Source organism: Camponotus floridanus, unplaced genomic scaffold (assembly GCF_003227725.1).
Source record: "Camponotus floridanus strain SB8 unplaced genomic scaffold, Cflo_v7.5 scaffold10, whole genome shotgun sequence".
Lineage (NCBI taxonomy): Eukaryota > Metazoa > Arthropoda > Insecta > Hymenoptera > Formicidae > Camponotus > Camponotus floridanus.
Window position 1 is genome coordinate 3,123,457 of NW_020229215.1, and position 20,463 is coordinate 3,143,919.

The 20,463-nt window shown below is 30.3% G+C and overlaps 1 protein-coding gene across 5 annotated transcripts; it reads left to right on the top strand.

Annotated features, from left to right (window-relative positions):
• Positions 1-2,697: 2,697 nt before the first annotated feature.
• LOC105258135 (glycine-rich protein 5) lies at positions 2,698-20,069 on the top strand. Of its 5 annotated transcripts, XM_025409465.1 has the most exons (9): positions 10,556-10,663; positions 11,169-11,207; positions 11,379-11,478; positions 12,326-12,355; positions 13,186-13,215; positions 14,061-14,084; positions 15,943-15,966; positions 18,457-18,548; positions 20,030-20,069. In XM_025409465.1, the coding sequence occupies exons 1-8, from the start codon at positions 10,619-10,621 to the stop codon at positions 18,495-18,497; spliced, it is 333 nt and encodes a 110-aa protein (XP_025265250.1). In that variant the 5' UTR covers positions 10,556-10,618; the 3' UTR covers positions 18,498-18,548; positions 20,030-20,069. The 5 variants fall into 5 exon arrangements, 4 of the variants coding, with proteins under 4 accessions (XP_025265258.1, XP_025265250.1, XP_025265246.1 ...); XM_025409473.1 differs by lacking the exons at positions 10,556-10,663; positions 11,169-11,207; positions 11,379-11,478; ... (1 more) ...; positions 13,186-13,215; positions 14,061-14,084 and adding exons at positions 2,698-2,798; positions 3,924-3,971; positions 4,861-4,884; positions 5,171-5,212; positions 17,139-17,282; XM_025409461.1 differs by lacking the exons at positions 13,186-13,215; positions 14,061-14,084 and adding an exon at positions 14,994-15,059.
• The last annotated feature ends 394 nt before the right edge of the window (positions 20,070-20,463 follow it).

Below are 20,463 nucleotides of genomic sequence, written 5' to 3' on the forward strand. Positions count from 1 at the left end.
CACATTTTCACTAATTATAAGTGTCGTGCTGCTGGTCGATTAAATTATTTAAAATTATTAATTATTGAAATATCGGTTTGATATTTGCATATGTAGGTTGAACTTGAACAGAACTATCGGAAACTCTTCACAGACACATAAATATAATAATTATTTTGCAAATCACATTAATAATACACATACATGATATAATTATTATTACTCAAAAAGGTTATCTCGATTTTCGATGTATTTTGTTATCACTTCAATGCTTATAAATTTGGGAGATTATTTCAAATTAGAATGTGGTTTTTCTTTAATATACATTATACACGACATCCACCTGAGGGAGGAATAAATTTTCTTGTTTGTAAAACAAGAAAAACATAGTTGCGCAAGTTAACTTAACTTACTTGCGCGCCGAAAGAAGCTACATATTTATGAGAAGAACGATGATGCTCGTTTATTTCGGTGACGTTAGTGGACGTTAAATAAATTTCCGAGGTAGTCGTTTACGTCGCTACGACGAAGGATGGAATGAATTACATCTGTTTTAGAATCAGTCCTCGAAAAAAGACTTGGAGGAGACGCAAAAAAGGACGCGAACAGTAGCAGTAAGGGAGACGAAAGACGACCGTGCTCGTTACGGAGATTTAATTAAATTGTTTCAAAAGTGGCATGGTTAAGCGAACCTTCGTATGATACCCTTGAGACTGATTAATTAAAATCCCGGAATCGAAAAATAGAACTAATGATTCCTACGATCACCATTGTTAGGAACGCGAAAGGATATAATGATTCATAATCCTCTCGCCTGACTCTTACGCGATCGTAAATGATAAGCCGCAGTGCCTTTCTGGGACACTTAATTACGTGCCCATCCGAGAGAAGTTTGGCGTGAACTCGCCTACTAATGGCTACCAATCCGAGTGTCACTTAAAATAAATCGCATAACTCCTTCCCGATCTTGTTAATTAAGTTTCAATTTAATTTAATTTATGAGTCATTACTTTTCGATTCCTTCCGCTCAAATTTTTACACAGTAAAAAATTTTGTGTTAAATTTAACATATTTCACATGTCCCAATTTATCCACTCTAATTTTAATGTTAATTAACAGAAGGCAAGTATGTAAATAAATAACTCAAGTAATAGGTTTTAAAAATTAACACGAAGTGTAACACTTAAACTTTATCTGGAAATAAAGTTTATGTTAAATTAACATATTTATAATGTTAAATTTAATTAAAAGAAATGTTATTTTTACATTTTTATGATAAATAACAGAAGAGATATGTCGACTTAAATATGGAAACTGTTATAGAGAGAAAAATAACACAATTTATCTGTTCATTTTAACATATAACATATTTCATGCAAAAATTCGTGCATTTACATATTAATTATGTTGTTTTAACTCTCTAGAAACGGTAAATATTAACTCAACGCAGAAATGTAAAATAACACACGATAATATGAACATAAGAGTATGTTAAAAATTTAACAACAAAAATTTTTTACAGGTAAAATTTAACAGACAATACAAATGTTTTTTTATCGTAGTATGCCATATTCAGAATCCACCTCGACGTCATATTTAAGTTAAGCGAAATGCATAAAGCAAGGTGCTAATAAATCGTAACAATTCATCAATATTTATTTCATCGTCACGCATAATTTTTTTAAATATTTTTTGTGATTTAACATAAATAAATTTCTCTAAAAATTTCTCCTTAATAAAATCACGTAAAAAACGTATATAATGAAGTACATGGAGATATTATACAAAGTATTTTTATTGTTGAAAATAAAAAATAAGTTTACATACAGTACCATTTCTTTTTCGTCTTTATTTAATTCATTTTATATAATTATGTTTGTTTCCACCTACTATTCTTTTTATCGTACAATGCTAGCGTCATTGCAAAAAAAGCAAACAACACTTAAGAGGAAATGTGAGTTCGTTGTAAAAATGTGGCGGCACTTTGGCTGATTAATCGCGTTAGGCCGGGCTACTATTAATATTCCTCAACATAATTGAATTCCTCTTATTTTATTTGTGATTTCTCCACGTTCGCGCTAACCACCAGAACCGGCAGCAATGCGAAATTTCGTGTTTTTACGCCATGTTTGTAAAGTCGACGATGAAGGCGTGTTTAAACCCATCCACGATCGCATTTGCGAGATTAAACCAACTCTTATAGAAATAATCTCAATTCCCGTAAATGTACGTGGTTTGGGTCAAGAGTCGCAGAAGATGCGTCTTGTGCAGAACGATGCGGTTTAAGATTTCTCAAATCNACGCACGTATTATTCAAAACGAAGCAAAGTTTACTTTCAGCGAAAGTCAAGATTAAATGTAGAGTGAACTTAGCTTCGCCTTGTAACAAACATGCGTGAACACAATAGGTTTAAGCCCTCCTCACAGAGGGTTTCATTTTCGTAAAATATAACTTAAACCTATTTCTGGTTTGAGTTACTCTATATAATTAAAATTTTTTGCACCGTGCTTTCAAATTGTACAAAATAGAAACTTTTTTTTGGGGAAAAAAAGGGGAAAAAGGGACGGAATCCTTTTTTCTATTCACACGTTTCATTTACTACACATAAATGAATGAATCAAGTACAGATTCATTTTGTGAAATGTACAAAATATCCGAAAATTACGTGAAAAACTTTGATTATAACTTAAAAAAAGAACGGTTAAAAGTTTTTGGGGATCACTCAGGTTAATGACAATATATGTCAATATCAAAGTCGTTAGATAAGTTATAATAAATATTTCTCCAGAACTTGGTGCGAAAGCCGGAGCAGGATTAGGTAAATATTTATTCTAACCAGCAATGACTTTAATCTTGACACATGCTGTCAAAGCCACTACCTTGAGTGACTGCCAAAAAATTTTCGCTCGTTGTTTATTAAAAAATTATAAACAAAAAAGTTTCATGAATTTCACGTAATTTTTTATCATATACGTTCATAAAATGAATTTCTACCTCATTTATTCGTTCACGTGTAGTAAGTGAAACGCGTGAGTAAAGAAAGGGTTCCGGCTCGTTCTTTCCCTTTGAAAAAAAGTTTCTGTTTTGTACAATTTGAAAGCACGGTGCAAAAAATTTTAATTATATAAAGTAACTCAAACTATATAGGTTTAAGTTATATTTTACGGAAGTGAAACCCTCTGTGAAGAGAGCTTGAACTTATTGTATTCACCCATGTTTGGGTATAGATTCATTTTGTGAAATGTACAAAATATTCGAAAATTAGGTGAAACACTTTGATTATAACTTAAAAAAAAAAACGGTTATAAGTTTTTGGGGATCACTCATAGTAATGAAAATATATGTCAAGATCAAAGTCGTTAGATAAGTTAAAATAAATATTAATACAAGTTAAAATAAATATTTCCCTAGGATTTGGTATGGACGCTGGAGCAAGATTTGATAAATGTTTACTTTAATCTACCAGCAATGACTTTAATCTTGACACATGTTGTCAAAGCCACTACCTTGTGTGACCTCCAAAACGTTTTCGCTCGTTGTTTATTAAAAAATTATAAAGATAAAAGTTTTATGAATTTCACGTTATTTTTAATCATATACGTTGATAAAATGAATTTTTATGGATTCTCTGATTTATTCATTCATATGTAGTAAATGAAATACGTGGGCTTTGTCCCTCTCTCTCCGCATCCCCAACCTGAAAAAGATCTAACACAAAGCTATTTTTTATTTAAAATCTAAATTAAGTTTGAATTAGATTATATTTTCCGAAAGATGACCCTGTAGGAACCTATTGTGTACGCATGTACTCGTATTTTTGTAATAAACAACGATTAAATTTTCTGTGGGTTACTCAGGGTAGTGATCTTCATAATATATGTCAATATCAAAGCCATTAGATGAATTAAATTAAATATTTATCCATATTTTATGGCGGGAGCAGGAGGGGAAGCAGGAGGAGGAGTAGAAGGGGGAGCAGAAGCTGGATTTGGTAAGTATTTACTTTAACTTATCTACTATCAATGACTTTGATCTTGACATATGTTGTCAAAACCACTATTCTGAGTGACCCTCAAACAATTTTCGCTCGTTATTTATTAAAAAGTTATAAATAAAAAAAGTTTTACGCATTTCACGTAATTTTCGGACATATACGTTTCATAAAATAAATTTCTACCCGATTCATTCATTCATGTGCAGTAAGTGAACCGTGTGGGCTTCGCTCCTCTCCTTACACACACCCCATTCCTCAAAAACTAATCTAATCCAAAGCTACTTTTTATTTAAAATCGAAATTAGGTTTGGGTTAGATTATATCTTCCGAAAGTTGACTTCCCCCGTAGGGAAAAGAGAACATACTGTGTCCACGCATGTATTTTTCAAAACGAAGCAAAGTTCACTTTCAGCGAGTGCCAAGATTAAACGTAGAGTGAACTTAGCTTCGCCTTGTAACAAACATGTGTGAACACAATAGGTTCAAGTCCTCCTCAGAGGGTTTCACTTCCGTAAAATATAACTTAAACCTATTTCTGGTTTGAGTTACTTTATATAATTAAAATTTTTTGCACCGTGCTTTCAAATTGTACAAAGCGGAAACTTTTTTTCGAAGGGAAAGAAAGAGACGGAACGCTTTTTCTACTGACACGTTTCACTTACTATACATAATCGAATAAATCAGGTACAGATTCATTTTGTGAAATGTACAAAATATTCGAAAATTACGTGAAACACTTTGATTATAACTTAAAAAAAAAGAACGGTTAAAAGTTTTTTGGGGATCACTCAGGGTAATGACAATATCAAAGACACAATGTCAGGATCATAGTCGTTCGATAAGTTAAAATAAATATTAATATAAGTTAAAATAAATATTTTTCCAGGATTTGGCATGAACGGCGGAGCAGGTTTTGATAAATATTTACTTTAATCTACCAGCAATGATTTTTAATCTTGCTATATGTTATTGAAGCCACCACACCCAAAAATTTTTCACTCGCTTATTAAAAAATGATAAAAATAGATTTATTTTATGAAATGTACATAATATCCGAAAATTACATAAAATTCATGAAATCTTCCTGTTTAATAAAAAACAACAATTAAGTTTTCCGGGGGTCACTCAGGGTAGTGACTTTGACAATATATGTCAAGATCAAAGCTATAGATAAGTTAAAATAAATATTTATCCAGAAATTATGGGGGAAGCAGAAGGGCAAATAGGAGGGGGATTTGGTAAATATTTACTTTAACTTACCCACCAGCAATGACTTTGATCTTTACAGATGTTATCAAAGCTACTATCCTGAGTGACCTCCAAAAAGTTCTCGCTCGTTGTTTTTAAAAAAATTATAAACAAAAAAAGTTTTATGAATTTCACGTAATTTTTGATCATATACGTTCATAAAATGAATTTCTACCTAATTCATTCATTCATGTGTAGTAATAAGAAGTGGCTTCATCCCTTTCCCTCCATCTCTATCCTGAAAAAGACTAATCTAACCCAAAACTTCTTTTTATTTGAAATCAAAATTAAGTTTGAGTTAAATTATATATTCTGGAAGTTGATCTCCCCCGTAGGGAATAGAGAGTCTACTGTGTCCACGCATGTATTTTTCAAAACGAAGCAAAGTTCACTTTCAGCGAGAATCAAGATTAAATGTAGAGTGAACTTAGCTTCGTTTTTTAAAAAACATGCGTGAATACAATAGGTTCAATCTCCTTATAGAGGCTTCAACCTCCTTATAGAGGGTTCCATTTTCGTAAAATATAATTTAACCCTTTCTTTCTAGTTTGAATTACTTTATATAATTAAAATTTTTTGCACCGTGCTTTCAAATTGTACAAAACGGAAACTTTTTTTCGAAGAGAAAAAAAGAGACGGAATTCTTCCTCTATTCACGCGTTTCACTTATTATACATAAACGAATGAATCAAGTACAGAATCATTTTGTTATATGTACAAAATATCCGAAAATTACGTGAAACACTTTGATTATAACTTAAAAAAATCGTTAAACATTTTTGAGGATCACTTAGGATAATGACAATATATGTCAAAATCAAAGTCATTAGATAAGTTAAAATAAATATTTATTCAGAATTATGGGGAGATTAGGAGAAGAAGCAGAAAAGCGAGCAGAATGGGCAGTAGGATGGACAGCAAGATGGGGAACAGAAAGAGGAACAGGATTGGGAACAGGAGGGGGAGCAGGATGGGGAGCAGGATGGGGAGCAGGAGAGCAAATAGGAGGGGAAATTGGTAAATATTTACTTTAACTTACCCACAGCAATGATTTTGATCTTTACATATGTTATCAAAGCCACTATTCTGAGTGACTTCCAAAAAGTTCTCGCTCGTTGTTTATTAAAAAATTGTAAACAATATATGTCAAGATCAAAGCCATTAGGTAAGTTAGAATAAATATTTATCCAGAATTTATGAAGGATAAGGAGGGAGACCAGAAGGGGGAGCAGGATGAGGAGACGGATGGGGAGTAGGAGAGCAAATAGGAGGGGAATTTGATAAATAATTTAACTTATTGACCAGCAATGACTTTGATCTTTACATATGTTATCAAAGCCACTATCCTGAGTGATCTCCAAAAAGTTCTCGCTCGTTGTTTATTAAAAACTTATAAACAAAAAAAGTTTCATGAATTTCACGTAATTTTTGATCATATACATTTATAAAATAAATTTCTACCTGATTCATTCATTCATGTGTAGTAATGTGAAGTGGCTTCATCCTTTTCTCTCCATCCCCATCCTGAAGAAGACTAATCTAACTCAAAGCTATGTTTTATTTAAAATCAAAATTAAGTCTGGGTTAGATTATATCTTACGGAAGTTGATCTCCCCCGTAGGGAAAAGAGAATATACTGTGTCCACGCATGTATTTTCTAAAACGAAGAAAAGTTCTCAGCAAGAATCAAGATTATAGAGTAAATTTCGCTTTTTGCAAAGAACATGCGTAGAAAATGAGTTCCGACTCCCCTTATGAGCGGCTCCGTTTCAGAAGATATGACCTAACTTAAACTTATAACTTAAGATATAATCTTACTATTTCTGATTTACAACTAAAATTTTTGGTTTCGATTACTTTATATAGTTCAAATATTTTACATCGTACTTTCAAATTGTACAAAACGAAAACTTTTTTTCGAAGGGGTGGAGAGAAAGGAACAGAGCCTCTTTTCTACTCACGCGTTTTATGTACTACACATAAACGAATGAATTAGATAGAGATTCATTTTGTGAAATGTACATATACGAAAATTACATAAAATTCGTAAAATTTTTTTGTTTATAACTTTTTAATAAATAACGAATAGATTAAAACTTTTTAAGAATCTTTCAGAGTAGTGACAACATAGTCAAGATTAAAATCGTTGAGTAAGTTAAAGTAAATGTTCACCCAAAATTTAATGTAGGTGGAAGTATGGGAGGAGGAGCACAAGGAGGCCGCAAATAATGATCATGAGAATCATAAGGATCATCGTACAATGAATTTTATGCTCTTTAGGTAAACATTTCTTAAATTGTAATGTGATTCATTAGTGAATTATAAAGTTTGATTATAAAGTGAATTTTATAAGTCGCGCTTAACAGTTTATTTGTTATATGTATATACTTTCTATTTAAGAAAATTATGCGCTTTTATTTCAATAATTATTTAATAATTAATTATTATCAACAAAATAATTAATAACAATAAAATTATATAGTTGATATGTAGCTTCTTATTACATTTTTACTTCAAGAGTAACTGTAATATCGTATATTACTTACTCTTGAAGTAAAAATGTAATATCGAAATATTTAGCAGTTTACATTACGTTACATTTAGTATTTATATATAAGTCATGAGAGGAAATATATATATATACATATCACAATATATATAGTATAAAATCAAATATAATTACAATGTATACATATTATACATATATTTACACATGCGTTACATGTGTATATGTATACATAGAATACAGAGTATATAAATAGATGTGATTATCGATATATAAACAAGTTTAACATTAAAAAAAATATATTTATTAAAAATGAATTACAACAGATTTATATTAATTTAATTTATTATTAATTTTATATATATTTTGTAGGTTTCTGGATAGATATGGATATTGAAGCCTATCATTATAAGATAGATAAAAATGATTTAGATTTCACTCCGCACTTTGACGTCTTTATTAGATTGTTTTGCACACTCAAGAACCCCGATGGTTTTAAAATAAAACTTAGCACTCTGCAAAATACTTATTGTATTTATTGTTTTTATTTCATTCATTTTATCCCATTCATTTTATCCCATTCATATCCTTAATAAAATCGAAATAAAACGAAATAAATCGAAATAAATAGCTTTTTGAAATGAAAGCTTTTTAATTTTGATGTATATTTGTATAACGTATTTTTCGTTATTAAATTTTTTCGTTTTTACTAATAAAAATAATTTTTTTTATATATTAAAATAAATACAGAGTGTATGTATATATTTAATGTGTTTCTAACGTATTTTAATAAATATAATCCGGATTATATCCCATATTATATATTTTACTGTTCAGTAAGTAGTCCAAAAAAAGGAACAGAACATATTTATGTACATTTAAAATAAATTGTTGAAGAACAAAAACTGCGCAATTCTCAAAAATATCTCAGAAGGTTAAGAACATATTTATCAGAGAGAGAATATTTGTCGCGTTACTGACTTTAATAATCTTATACATAATTTTACACGCAACGCACATATTAACAATAATAAACGCAATGTAAATGAATAAAAGATGAAAAAAATGTACTCACATGAACGACGTTTTGTCATTGTTATCCTGTTCCTTCGCCTTTAATCACATCGTCGAATCTGTTCCATCGCCTTTAGTCACATCGTCGAATCCGTCCCATCGCCTTTAGTCATGTCGTTGAATCCTTTTCATTCATTCTTTTTTTACACACTCACTTATATCGCGATACAAAACGCGAGCGAAACAGGTAAAGAACAATTACGGAACATAATTATCAAACTCCCACATTTCAACACTTATGACTTCATTAAATTGTCGAAAATGTAGATCTAAAGTTGTTTATTGACTCGAATTTTTTGGTTAAAGAGAAAATTTTCGCGTAGAAAGTTTCGTGTACACCGGTTGTTTCTCATTCGTTGGATTATATCGACTGTCAGGTTTCTCGAGAGATAATCGAGACATTATGTGACAGTAAGAAACGAGGAAGACATGTGTCGCGAAACATAAGTGACAGGTACGTTTCGGCGAAGATACGTCGGTGCGAAATTCACTTCTAAAATTCATTATATTATCCGAGAATCTTCAAAATTGATGCACACATTTACATAACGTTAAATATTTTTAATATAAGATATTCAACTTTTGTCAAAACAAAATCTTTGTTTGAACTTTCATGTAGCTTTATCATACAAATGATTGTCGGGAATATCGAATTAATTGACGATAATTAATCGATTTTTTAATTCGGCTAAATAATACGATATTTTCCGTGTTAAATCGATAGTATTAATGGATAAATAATCTCAAATTTACTCGTAATTGATCATGTTTAATGCCTCTCAATATTTATCGGTATATTTTGTAAAATAATTTAACGACACGGAGCGCTTTGCTTTCGCGAATAAATTAACTATGTATTTGGAAATTATGACACAGAGTATCGATTTTCGATTTATGAATCGTATAAACCTGTCGTATATATCTGGATATGCGTAAATCAAGCTAGCACGTCGCGAGAAAATCGTTTTTTTTTAAATATCTTGTATGCAGATTAATTTATAATAAATTATCAATAAATTCTTGTTGTTAAGATCTTAATGTATTATTTTTTAAATAATTTATATTTGAATAGAATAAGAACGAAGTTATGTATTAATATATTTAACATTGTTAAATATATTATCGATCGTTATCGATCGTTAGTTTTAATCACTCATTTGTTGATTACATTTTTCATCATTTATATTACTCGTTGTAGAACTAATTAATGTTCTTTACAAGACTTTGAATTTCTCGCCGTATCACGAGACTGGTAATAATAGACTGGTAATAATAGACCTTCGTACTGACAATTAAAACACTAGATATCATCAAAGTAAGAAAAATAAGAAATAAAAATAGTAATCTATGACTGACAAGGTCATCAAAATAATAAAAAAAAATGTTTTAAAATCTCCATTATCATATTTAGATATTTATTTGAATTAGTCAAACGTAGCATAATAATAAGCGAATATTTCAAAAGGATAATATCGTAAATATATTTCCGATAGAAAATAAAGGACAAATGCGCGTCGAATTGCGAGATAAGATAAGATCCAGCGATCGCAAAAAATAGCAATGCAGCAGCGTGCAGATCGTCGCAAAGACGAGACATTGTAATTATACTGTTTGACGAACTTGACGCGTCAAATACTGTCGCAAATTACGCAAAAAGCGCAATTACGATCGAAATCGCGTTACTTCCTGTCGATGATGGTCTTGTTGTTCTTTTCCGCATTTGAACACATAAACACGTCGCAGATTATGACATATATAAAAGCGAAGAAGAAAAATTTCTGCTGACTATTGTGCATGGTGCATCAAGTTAAGCACGATGATTAAACTATTCTTCATTACTTTACTTTGCGTGACGCTGGTGGTAAGAAATTTCGCAAAAATAATTTATTTGCAATCTCAAGACAAAGTAACGTATGAATTATGCCAATTGTGTTGATATTTTGTGTCGACTTAAATATGATAAATTAAATATAAAAAGTTAGAATTTTTTAAATATAATAATAACAATAATATGAAGGAAAAAATACACATATAAGAATAAATTTTTATGGCTTATATTATTGAAAAAATAAATGTAAATAATATATTTCTCAAAATATTTTTATTTATTTTATAATAATTTTTTGAAACATTTGAATCGCTTGATGCATGCAATTCCATTACACGTTAAATACTATCGATTATTCAGAGTTATTATAATATAATAGTAATATAATAGTAATATATAATTATAATATAATAATATTTTAGGATTAGAGAATAATTAATATTGTTTATATTTTAATATCAATTCCATTTTAATTGTAAGACGAATATTTATCTATTTAAAATAAAAAAATTTAATTGCTCTTTTCGCTAATTGCTAGTTCGCCGAGTCGCCGCTAGAAAACTTTCGAAATGTACGAGTAAGTAAGATGCAAGTCTAAATGACTTATATATAAGTATGTATAATGTTATGCTTTATTTCAATAAAATTTTCTTTTATTCGACAAAATTTGAAGCATAAAAACAATGTAATAATTTCTTTCATATTTTTGTTGGATTTATATTTATTATCAAATAATATTTATTTAAAGGCACTGGACAAACCAATGACAGGATTACATGCGAAATTAGTACGACGATCGGCAAAAGGGGGAGGAGCAGGAGGGGAAGGAGGAATGGGAGCAGGAATGGGTAAATATTTACTTTAACTTACCTACTAGCAATGACTTTGATCTTGACATATGTTGTCAAAGCCACTATTCTGAATGATTCTCAAAAAGTTTTCGCTCGTTATTTATTAAAACGTTCTAAATAAAAAAAGTTTTACGAATTTCACGTAATTTTCGGACATATATGTTTCATAAAATAAATTTCTACCCGATTCATTCATTCATGTGTAGTAAGTGAACCGTGTGGGCTTCGCTCCTCTCCCTATGCACCCCCCATTCCTCAAGAACTAATCTAACCCAAAGTTACTTTTTATTTAAAATCGAAATTAGGTTTGGGTTTAGATTATATTTTCCGCAAGTGACCTCTGCCATAAGGGAAAGAGAACCTACTATGTCCACGCACGTATTTTTCAAAATGAAGCAAAGTTTACTTTCAACGAAAGTCAAGATTAAATGTAGAGTGAACTTAGCTTCGCCTTGTAACAAACATGCGTGAACACAATAGGTTTAAGCCCTCCTCACAGAGGATTTCATTTCTGTAAAATATAACTTAAACCTATTTCTGAGTTACTCTATATAATTAAAATTTTTTGCACCGTGCTTTCAAATTGTACAAAATAAACTTTTTTTCGAAGGGAAAAAAGGGACAAAACCCTTTTTCTACACACGTTTCATTTACTACACATAAACGAATGAATTAAGTACAGATTCATTTTGTGAAATGTACAAAATATCCGAAAATTACGTGAAAAACTATGATTATAACTTAAAAAAAGGAACGGTTGAAAGTTTTTGGGGATCACTCAGGGTAATGACAATATATGTCAAGATCAAAGTCGTTAGATAAGTTAAAATAAATATTTCTTCAGGATTTGGTGCGAACGCCGGAGGAGGATTTGGTAAATATTTATTTTAACCAGCCATGACTTTAATCTTGACACATGCTGTCAAAGCCACTGCCTTGAGTGACTGCCAAAAAAATTTTGCTTGTCGTTTATTAAAAAATTATAAACAAAAAGATTTCATGAATTTCACGTAATTTTTGATCATATACGTTCATAAAATTAATTTCTACCTGATTCATTTATTCATGTGTAGTAAGTGAACCGTGTGGGCTTCGCTTCTCTCCATATACAATTCCCCAAAAACTAATATAATATAACTTAAAACTACTTTTTATTTAAAATTGCAATTAAGTTTGGATTATATCTTCCAGAAGTTGATTTTCCCCGTAGGGAAAAGAGAACCTACTGTGCATGTATTTTTCAAAACAAAGCAAAGTTCACTTTCAGCGAGAGTCAAGATTAAGTGTAGAGTGAACTTAACTTCGCTTGTAACAAACATGGGTGAATACAATAGGTTCAAGCTCTCCTCACAAAGGATTTCACTTTCGTAAAATATAACTTAAGCCTATAGTTTGAGTTATTTTATATAATTAAAATTTTTTGCACCGTGCTTTCAAATTGTACAAAACGGAAACTTTTTTTTGAAGGGAAAGAAAGGGACGGAACCCTTTCTTTACTTACGCGTTTTACTTGCAACACGTGAACGAATGAATCAGGTACAGATTCATTTTGTGAAATGTACAAAATATTCGAAAATTACGTGAAAAACTTTGATTATAACTTAAAAAAAGGAATGGTTGAAAGTTTTTGGGGATCACTCAGGGTAATGACAATATATGTCAAGATCAAAGTCATTAGATAAGTTAAAATAAATATTTCTTCAGGATTTGGTGCGAACGCCGGAGGAGGATTTGGTAAATATTTATTTTAACCAGCCATGACTTTAATCTTGACACATGCTGTCAAAGCCACTACCTTGAGTGACTGCCAAAAAACTTTTGCTTGTCGTTTATTAAAAAATTATAAACAAAAAGGTTTCATGAATTTCACGTAATTTTTGATTATATACGTTCATAAAATGAATTTCTACCTGATTCATTCATTCATGTGTAGTAAGTGAACCGTGTGGGTTTCGCTTCTCTCCGTATACAATTCCTCAAAAACTAATATAACCTAAACCTAAAACTACTTTTTATTTAAAATCGCAATTAGGTTTGGATTATATCTTCCAGAAGTTGATTTTCCCCGTAGGGAAAAGAGAACCTACTGTGCATGTATTTTTCAAAACAAAGCAAAGTTCACTTTCAGCGAGAGTCAAGATTAAGTGTAGAGTGAACTTAGCTTTGCCTCATAACATGCGTGAACACAATAGGTTTAAGCCCTCCTCACAGAGGGTGTCACTTCCGTAAAATATAACTTAATCCTATTTTTGGTTTGAGTTACTTTATATAATTAAAATTTTTTGCACCGTGCTTTCAAATTGTACAAAACGAAAACTTTTTTTTCGAAAGGAAAAAAAAGGACGGAATCCTTTTTCTCACACGTTTTACTTAGTACACATAAACGAATAAATCAGGTACAGATTCATTTTGTGAAATGTACAGAATATTCGAAAATTACGTGAAACACTTTGATTATAACTTAAAAAAAAGAACGGTTTTTGGGGATCACTCAGGGTAATGACAATAAATGTCAAGATCAAAGTCGTTAGAGAAGTTAAAATAAATATTAATATAAGTTAAAATAAATATTTTTCCAGGATTTGGCATGAACGCCGGAGCAGGTTTTGATAAATATTTACTTTAACCTACCAGCAATGATTTTAATCTTGCTATATGTCAAAGCCACTACCTTGTGTGACCTCCAAAAAGTTTTCGCTCGTTGTTTATTAAAAAATTATAGACATAAAAGTTTTATGAATTTCACGTAATTTTTGATCATATATGTTCATAAAATGAATTTCTATGGATTCTCTGATTTATTCATTCATATGTAGTAAATGAAATACGTGGGCTCTGTCCCTCTCTCTCTGCATCCTCAACCTGAAAAAGACTAATCTAACACAAAGCTATTTTTTATTTAAAATCGAAATTAGATTTGAATTAGATTATATTTTCCGAAAGATGACCCTGTAGAAAGGAACCTATTGTGTACGCATGTACTCGTATTTTGCAAAACGAAGCAAAGTTCATTCGCAGCATGAATCAAGATTATATATGAGAATAAACTTTGCTTCGTTTTGCGAAGAACATACGTAGATACATTTTGGGTTCCGAATTCTTTTACAGGCGGACTCCACTTCCGGAAGATGTAACCTAAATGTATTTCCGATATATAATTAAAATTTGTTTTGAGTTACTTTATGTAATTCAAATTTTTGCATCGTGCTTTCAAATTGTACAAAACAACGGAACTTTTTTTCGAAAGGGTGAAGATCAAGGAATGGACCTCTTCCCTACTGACGCGTTTTACTTATTATACATAAATGAATGAATCAGGTAGAGTTTCATTTTGTGAAATGTACATAATGAAAATTACGTGAAATTCATGAAAGCTTTCTGTTTATTATAACTTTGTAATAAACAACGATTAAATTTTCGTGGGTTACTCAGGGTAGTGATCTTAATAATATATGTCAAGATCAAAGCCATTAGGTAAATTAAAATAAATATTTATCCAGATTTTATGGCAGGAGCAGGAGGGGAAGCAGGAGGAGCAGCAGGAGCGGGAGCAGGAGGGAAAGGAGGAGGTGGAATGGGTAAGTATTTACTTTAACTTATCTATTATCAATGACTTGACATATGTTGTCAACACTATTCTGAGTGACCCTCAAACAATTTTCGCGCGTTATTTATTAAAAAGTTATAAATAAAAAAAGTTTTACGCATTTCACGTAATTTTCGGACATATACGTTTCATAAAATAAATTTCTACCCGATTAATTCATTTATGTGTAGTAAGTGAACCATGTGGGCTTCGCTCCTCTCCCTACGCATCCCCCATTCCTCAAAAACTAATCTAATGCAAAGCTTTTATTTACTTTTTATTTAAAATCGAAATTAGATTTGGGTTAGATTATATCTTCCGAAAGTTGTCTCCCCCCGTACGGAAAAGAGAATCTACTGTGTCCACGCATGTATTTTTCAAAACGAAGCAGAGTTCACTTTCAGCGAGAGTCAAGATTAAATGTAGATTGAACTTATCTTCGCCTTATAACAAACATGCGTACACAATAGATTCAAGTCCTCCTCAGAGGGTTTCATTTCCGTAAAATATAACTTCAACCTATTTCTGGTTTGAGTTAATTTATATAATTAAAATTTTTTGCACCGTGCTTTCAAATTGTACAAAGCGAAAACTTTTTTTCGAAGGGAAAGAAAGAGACGGAACCCTTTTTCTACTCACACGTTTTACTTACTACACATAAACGAATAAATCAGGTACAGATTCATTTTGTGAAATGTACAAAATATTTGAAAATTACGTGAAACACTTTGATTATAACTTAAAAAAAAAGAACGGTTAAAAGTTTTTGGGGATCACTCAGGGTAATGATAATATCAAAGACACAATGTCAGGATCAAAGTTGTTCAATAAGTTAAAATAAATATTAATATAAGTTAAAATAAATATTTTTCCAGGATTTGGCATGAACGGCGGAGCAGGTTTTGATAAATATTTACTTTAACCTACCAGCAATGATTTTAATCTTGCTATATGTTATCAAAGCCACCACACCCAAAAATTTTTCACTCGCTTATCAAAAAATTATAAAAAAAGATTTATTTTATGAAATGTACATAATGTCCGAAAATTACTTAAAATTCTTGAAATCTTCCTATTTAATAAAAAAACAACGATTAAGTTTTCCGGAGGTAACTCAGGGTAATGACTTTGACAATATGTCAAGATCAAAGCTATAGATAAGTTAAAATAAATATTTATCCAGAAATTATGGGGGAAGCAGGAGGGCAAATAAGAGGGGGATTTGGTAAATATTTACTTTAACTTACCCACCAGCAATGACTTTGATCTTTACATATGTTATCAAAGCCACTATCCTGAGTGATCTCTAAAAAGTTCTCGCTCGTTGTTTATTAAAAAATTATAAACAAAAAAAGTTTCATGAATTTCACGTAATTTTTGATCATATACGTTTATAAAATAAATTTCTACCTGATTCATTCATTCATGTCAAGTGGCTTCATCCCTTTCTATCCATCCCAATCCTGAAAAAGATTAATCTAACCCAAAACTACTTTTTATTTAAAATCAAAATTAAGTTTGGGTTAGATTATATCTTCTGAAAGTTTATCTCCTTCGTAGGGAATAGAGAATCTACTGTGTCCACGCATGTATTTTTCAAAACGAAGCAAAGTTCACTTTCAGCGAGAATCAAGATTAAATGTAGAGTGAACTTAGCTTCGTTTTTTAAAAAACATGCGTGAATACATTAGGTTCAACCCTCCTTATAGAGGGTTCCATTTTCGTAAAATATAATTTAACCCTATTTCTGGTTTGAGTTACTTTATATAATTAAAATTTTTTGCACCATGCTTTCAAATTGTACAAAACGGAAACTTTTTTTCGAAGAGAAAAAAAGAACTCTTCTTCTACTCACGCGTTTCACTTATTATACATAAACAAATGAAACAAGTACAGAATCAATTTTTTATATGTACAAAATATTTGAAAATTACGTGAAACACTTTGATTATAACTTAAAAAAAAATGATTAAAAGTTTTTGGGGACTCAGGATAATGACAATGTATGTCAAGATCAAAGTCATTACATAAATTAAAATAAATATTTATTCAGAAATTATGGGGAGATTAGGAGAGGAAGCAGAAAAGGGAGCAGAATGGGCAGTAGGATGGACAGCAAGATGGGGAACAGAAAGAGGAACAGGATTGGGAACAGGAGGGGGAGCAGGATGGGGAGCAGGATGGGGAACAGGAGAGCAAATAGGAGGGGAAATTGGTAAATATTTACTTTAACTAACCACAGCAATGATTTTGATCTTTACATATGTTATCAAAGCCACTATTCTGAGTGACTTCCAAAAAGTTCTCGCTCGTTGTTTATTAAAAAATTGTAAACAATATATGTCAAGATCAAAGCCATTAGGTAAGTTAAAATAAATATTTATCCAGAATTTATGAAGGATAAGGAGGGAGAGCAGAAGGGAAAGCAGGGTGGGGAGGAGGATGGAAAGTAGGAGAGCAAATAGGAGGGGATTTTGATAAATAATTTAACTTATTCACCAGCAATGACTTTGATCTTTACATATGTTATCAAAGCCACTATCCTGAGTGATCTCCAAAAAGTTCTCGCTCGATGTTTATTAAAAAATTATAAACAAAAAAAGTTTCATGAATTTCACGTAATTTTTGATCATATACATTTATAAAATAAATTTCTACCTGATTCATTCATTCATGTGTAGTAATATGAAGTGGCTTCATCCCTTTCTCTCCATCCCTATCCTGAAAAAGACTAATCTAACTCAAAGTTACGTTTTATTTAAAATCAAAATTAAGTCTGGGTTAGATTATATCTTACGGAAGTTGATTTTCCCATAGGGAAAAGAGAATCTACTGTGTCCACGCATGTATTTTCTAAAACGAAGCAAAGTTCATTCTCAGCAAGAATCAAGATTATAGAATAAATTTCGCTTTTTGCAAAGAACATGCGTAGAAAATGAATTCCGACTCCCCTTATGAGCGGCTCCGTTTCAGAAGATATGACCTAACTTAAACCTTATAACTTAAGATATAATCTTACTATTTCTGATTTACAACTAAAATTTTTGGTTTCGATTACTTTATATAGTTCAAATATTTTACATCGTACTTTCAAATTGTACAAAACGAAAACTTTTTTTCAAAGGGGTGGAGAGAAAAGAACAGAGCCAGTTTTCTACTCACGCGTTTTATGTACTACACATAAACGAATGAATTAGGTAGAGATTCATTTTGTGAAATGTACATATACGAAAATTACATAAAATTCGTAAAATTTTTTTGTTTATAACTTTTTAATAAATAACGAATAGATTAAAACTTTTTAAGAATCTTTCAGAGTAGTGACAACATAATCAAGATTAAAATCGTTGAGTAAGTTAAAATAAATGTTCACTCAAAATTTAATGTAGGTGGAAGTATGGGAGCAGGAGCACAAGGAGGCGGCAAATAATGATCATGAGAATCATAAGGATCATCGTACAATGAATTTTATGCTCTTTAGGTAAACATTTCTTAAATTGTAATGTGATTCATTAGTGAATTATAAAGTTTGATTATAAAGTGAATTTTATAAGTCGCTCTTAACAGTTTATTTGTTATATGTATATACTTTCTATTTAAGAAAATTATGCGCTTTTATTTCAATAATTATTTAATAATTAATTATTATCAACAAAATAATTAATAACAATAAAATTATATAGTTGATATGTAGCTTCTTATTACATTTTTACTTCAAGAGTAACTGTAATATCGTATGAAATATTTGACAGTTTACATTACGTTACATTTAGTAATTTATATACAGCGTGTGTCAAAAGTTCCGGGACGGCTGGATAATTTGAAAAATACGCATCACAGAGGAAAATGACCTAGACAAAAGTTGTAGGATTTTTCCCGGGCAATCCGACGGTGACCTTAGATTTGACCTTGGATAGTCATTTGAAGGTCACATAAAGATTACCTTCAATTTCTTAAATGGAACTCCCTATTTTTCATTGCATATTCTTGTAGCTTATCTCGAGAGCTTTCCAAAACACTATAATTAAGTACCTTTTTATTAAGTACTTTTTGAGTTATAAGGCTTGAAATAATTTCTTAATTTTACATAAACCATAAAATATCTAGTAAAATATTCATTTTTCGATTATCTTATCTTAATACTTTTATGTACAAAATAATGAGAGGAATCAATTGGTGTAAAGAAAACACATAGTTGTTTTTAAGAAAAAATATGGAATTGTTAATTGCAAATTACATATTTTTTCTTAGAAACAACTATATGTTTTCTTTACACCAATTGATTCCTCTCATTATTTTGTACATAAAAGTATGAAGGTAAGATAATCGAAAAATGAATGGTTTACTAGATATTTTATGGTTTATGTAAAATTAAGAAATTATTTCAAGCCTTATAACTCAAAAAGTACTTAATAAAAAGGTACTTAATTATAGTGTTTTGGAAAGCTCTCGAGATAAGCTACAAGAATATGCAATGAAAAATAGGGGGTTCTATTTAAGAAATTGAAGGTAATCTTTATGTGACTTTCAAATGACTATCCAAGGTCAAATCTAAGGTCACCGTCGGATTGCCCGGGAAAAATCCTACAACTTTTGTCTTGGTCATTTTCCTCTGTGATGCGTATTTTTCAAATTATCCAGCCGTCCCGGAACTTTTGACACACGCTGTATAAGTCATGAGACGAAATATATACATATACACATCACAATATATATAGTATAAATCAAGTATAATCACAATGTGTACATATTATACATATATTTACACATGCGTTACATGTGTATATGTATACATAGAATACAGAGTATATAAATATATGTGATTATCGATATATAAACAAGTTTAACATAAAAAAAAATATGTTTATTAAAAATGAATTACAAAAAATATGTTTATTAAAAATGAATTACAACAGATTTATATTAATTTAATTTATTATTAATTTTGTATATATTTCGTAGGTCTCTGGATGTGGATATTGAAGCCTATCATTATAAAATAGATAAAAATGATTTAGATTTCACTCTGCACTTTGACACGTCTTTATTAGATTGCTTTGGACACTCAAGAACCCCGATGATTTTAAAATAAAACTTAGCACTCTGCAAAATATTTATTCTTATTTATTGTTTTTATTTCATTCGATCCCCTACATATTCTTAACAAAATCGAAATAAATCATAAAAGCTTTTTAATTTTGACGAATATTTGTATAACGTATTTTTCGTTATTAAATATCTTCATTTTTTACTAATAAAAATAATTTTTTTAATATACTAAAATAAATACAGAGTGTATGTAATGTATATTTAATGTGTTTCTAACGTATTTTAATAAATATAATCCGGATTATATCTCATATTATATATTTTACTGTTGAATAAGTAGTTCAAAA

What these genes read in the sequence shown, in the direction of transcription:
- LOC105258135 (XM_025409461.1), top strand. Translation starts at nt 10,619, where the DNA reads ATGATTAAACTATTCTTCATTACTTTACTTTGCGTGACGCTGGTG. An exon ending in TACTTTGCGTGACGCTGGTG is followed by an intron (nt 10,664 to 11,168) that starts GTAAGAAATTTC and finishes GCTAATTGCTAG; the next exon opens with TTCGCCGAGTCGCCGCTAGA. An exon ending in AAAACTTTCGAAATGTACGA is followed by an intron (nt 11,208 to 11,378) that starts GTAAGTAAGATG and finishes ATTTATTTAAAG; the next exon opens with GCACTGGACAAACCAATGAC.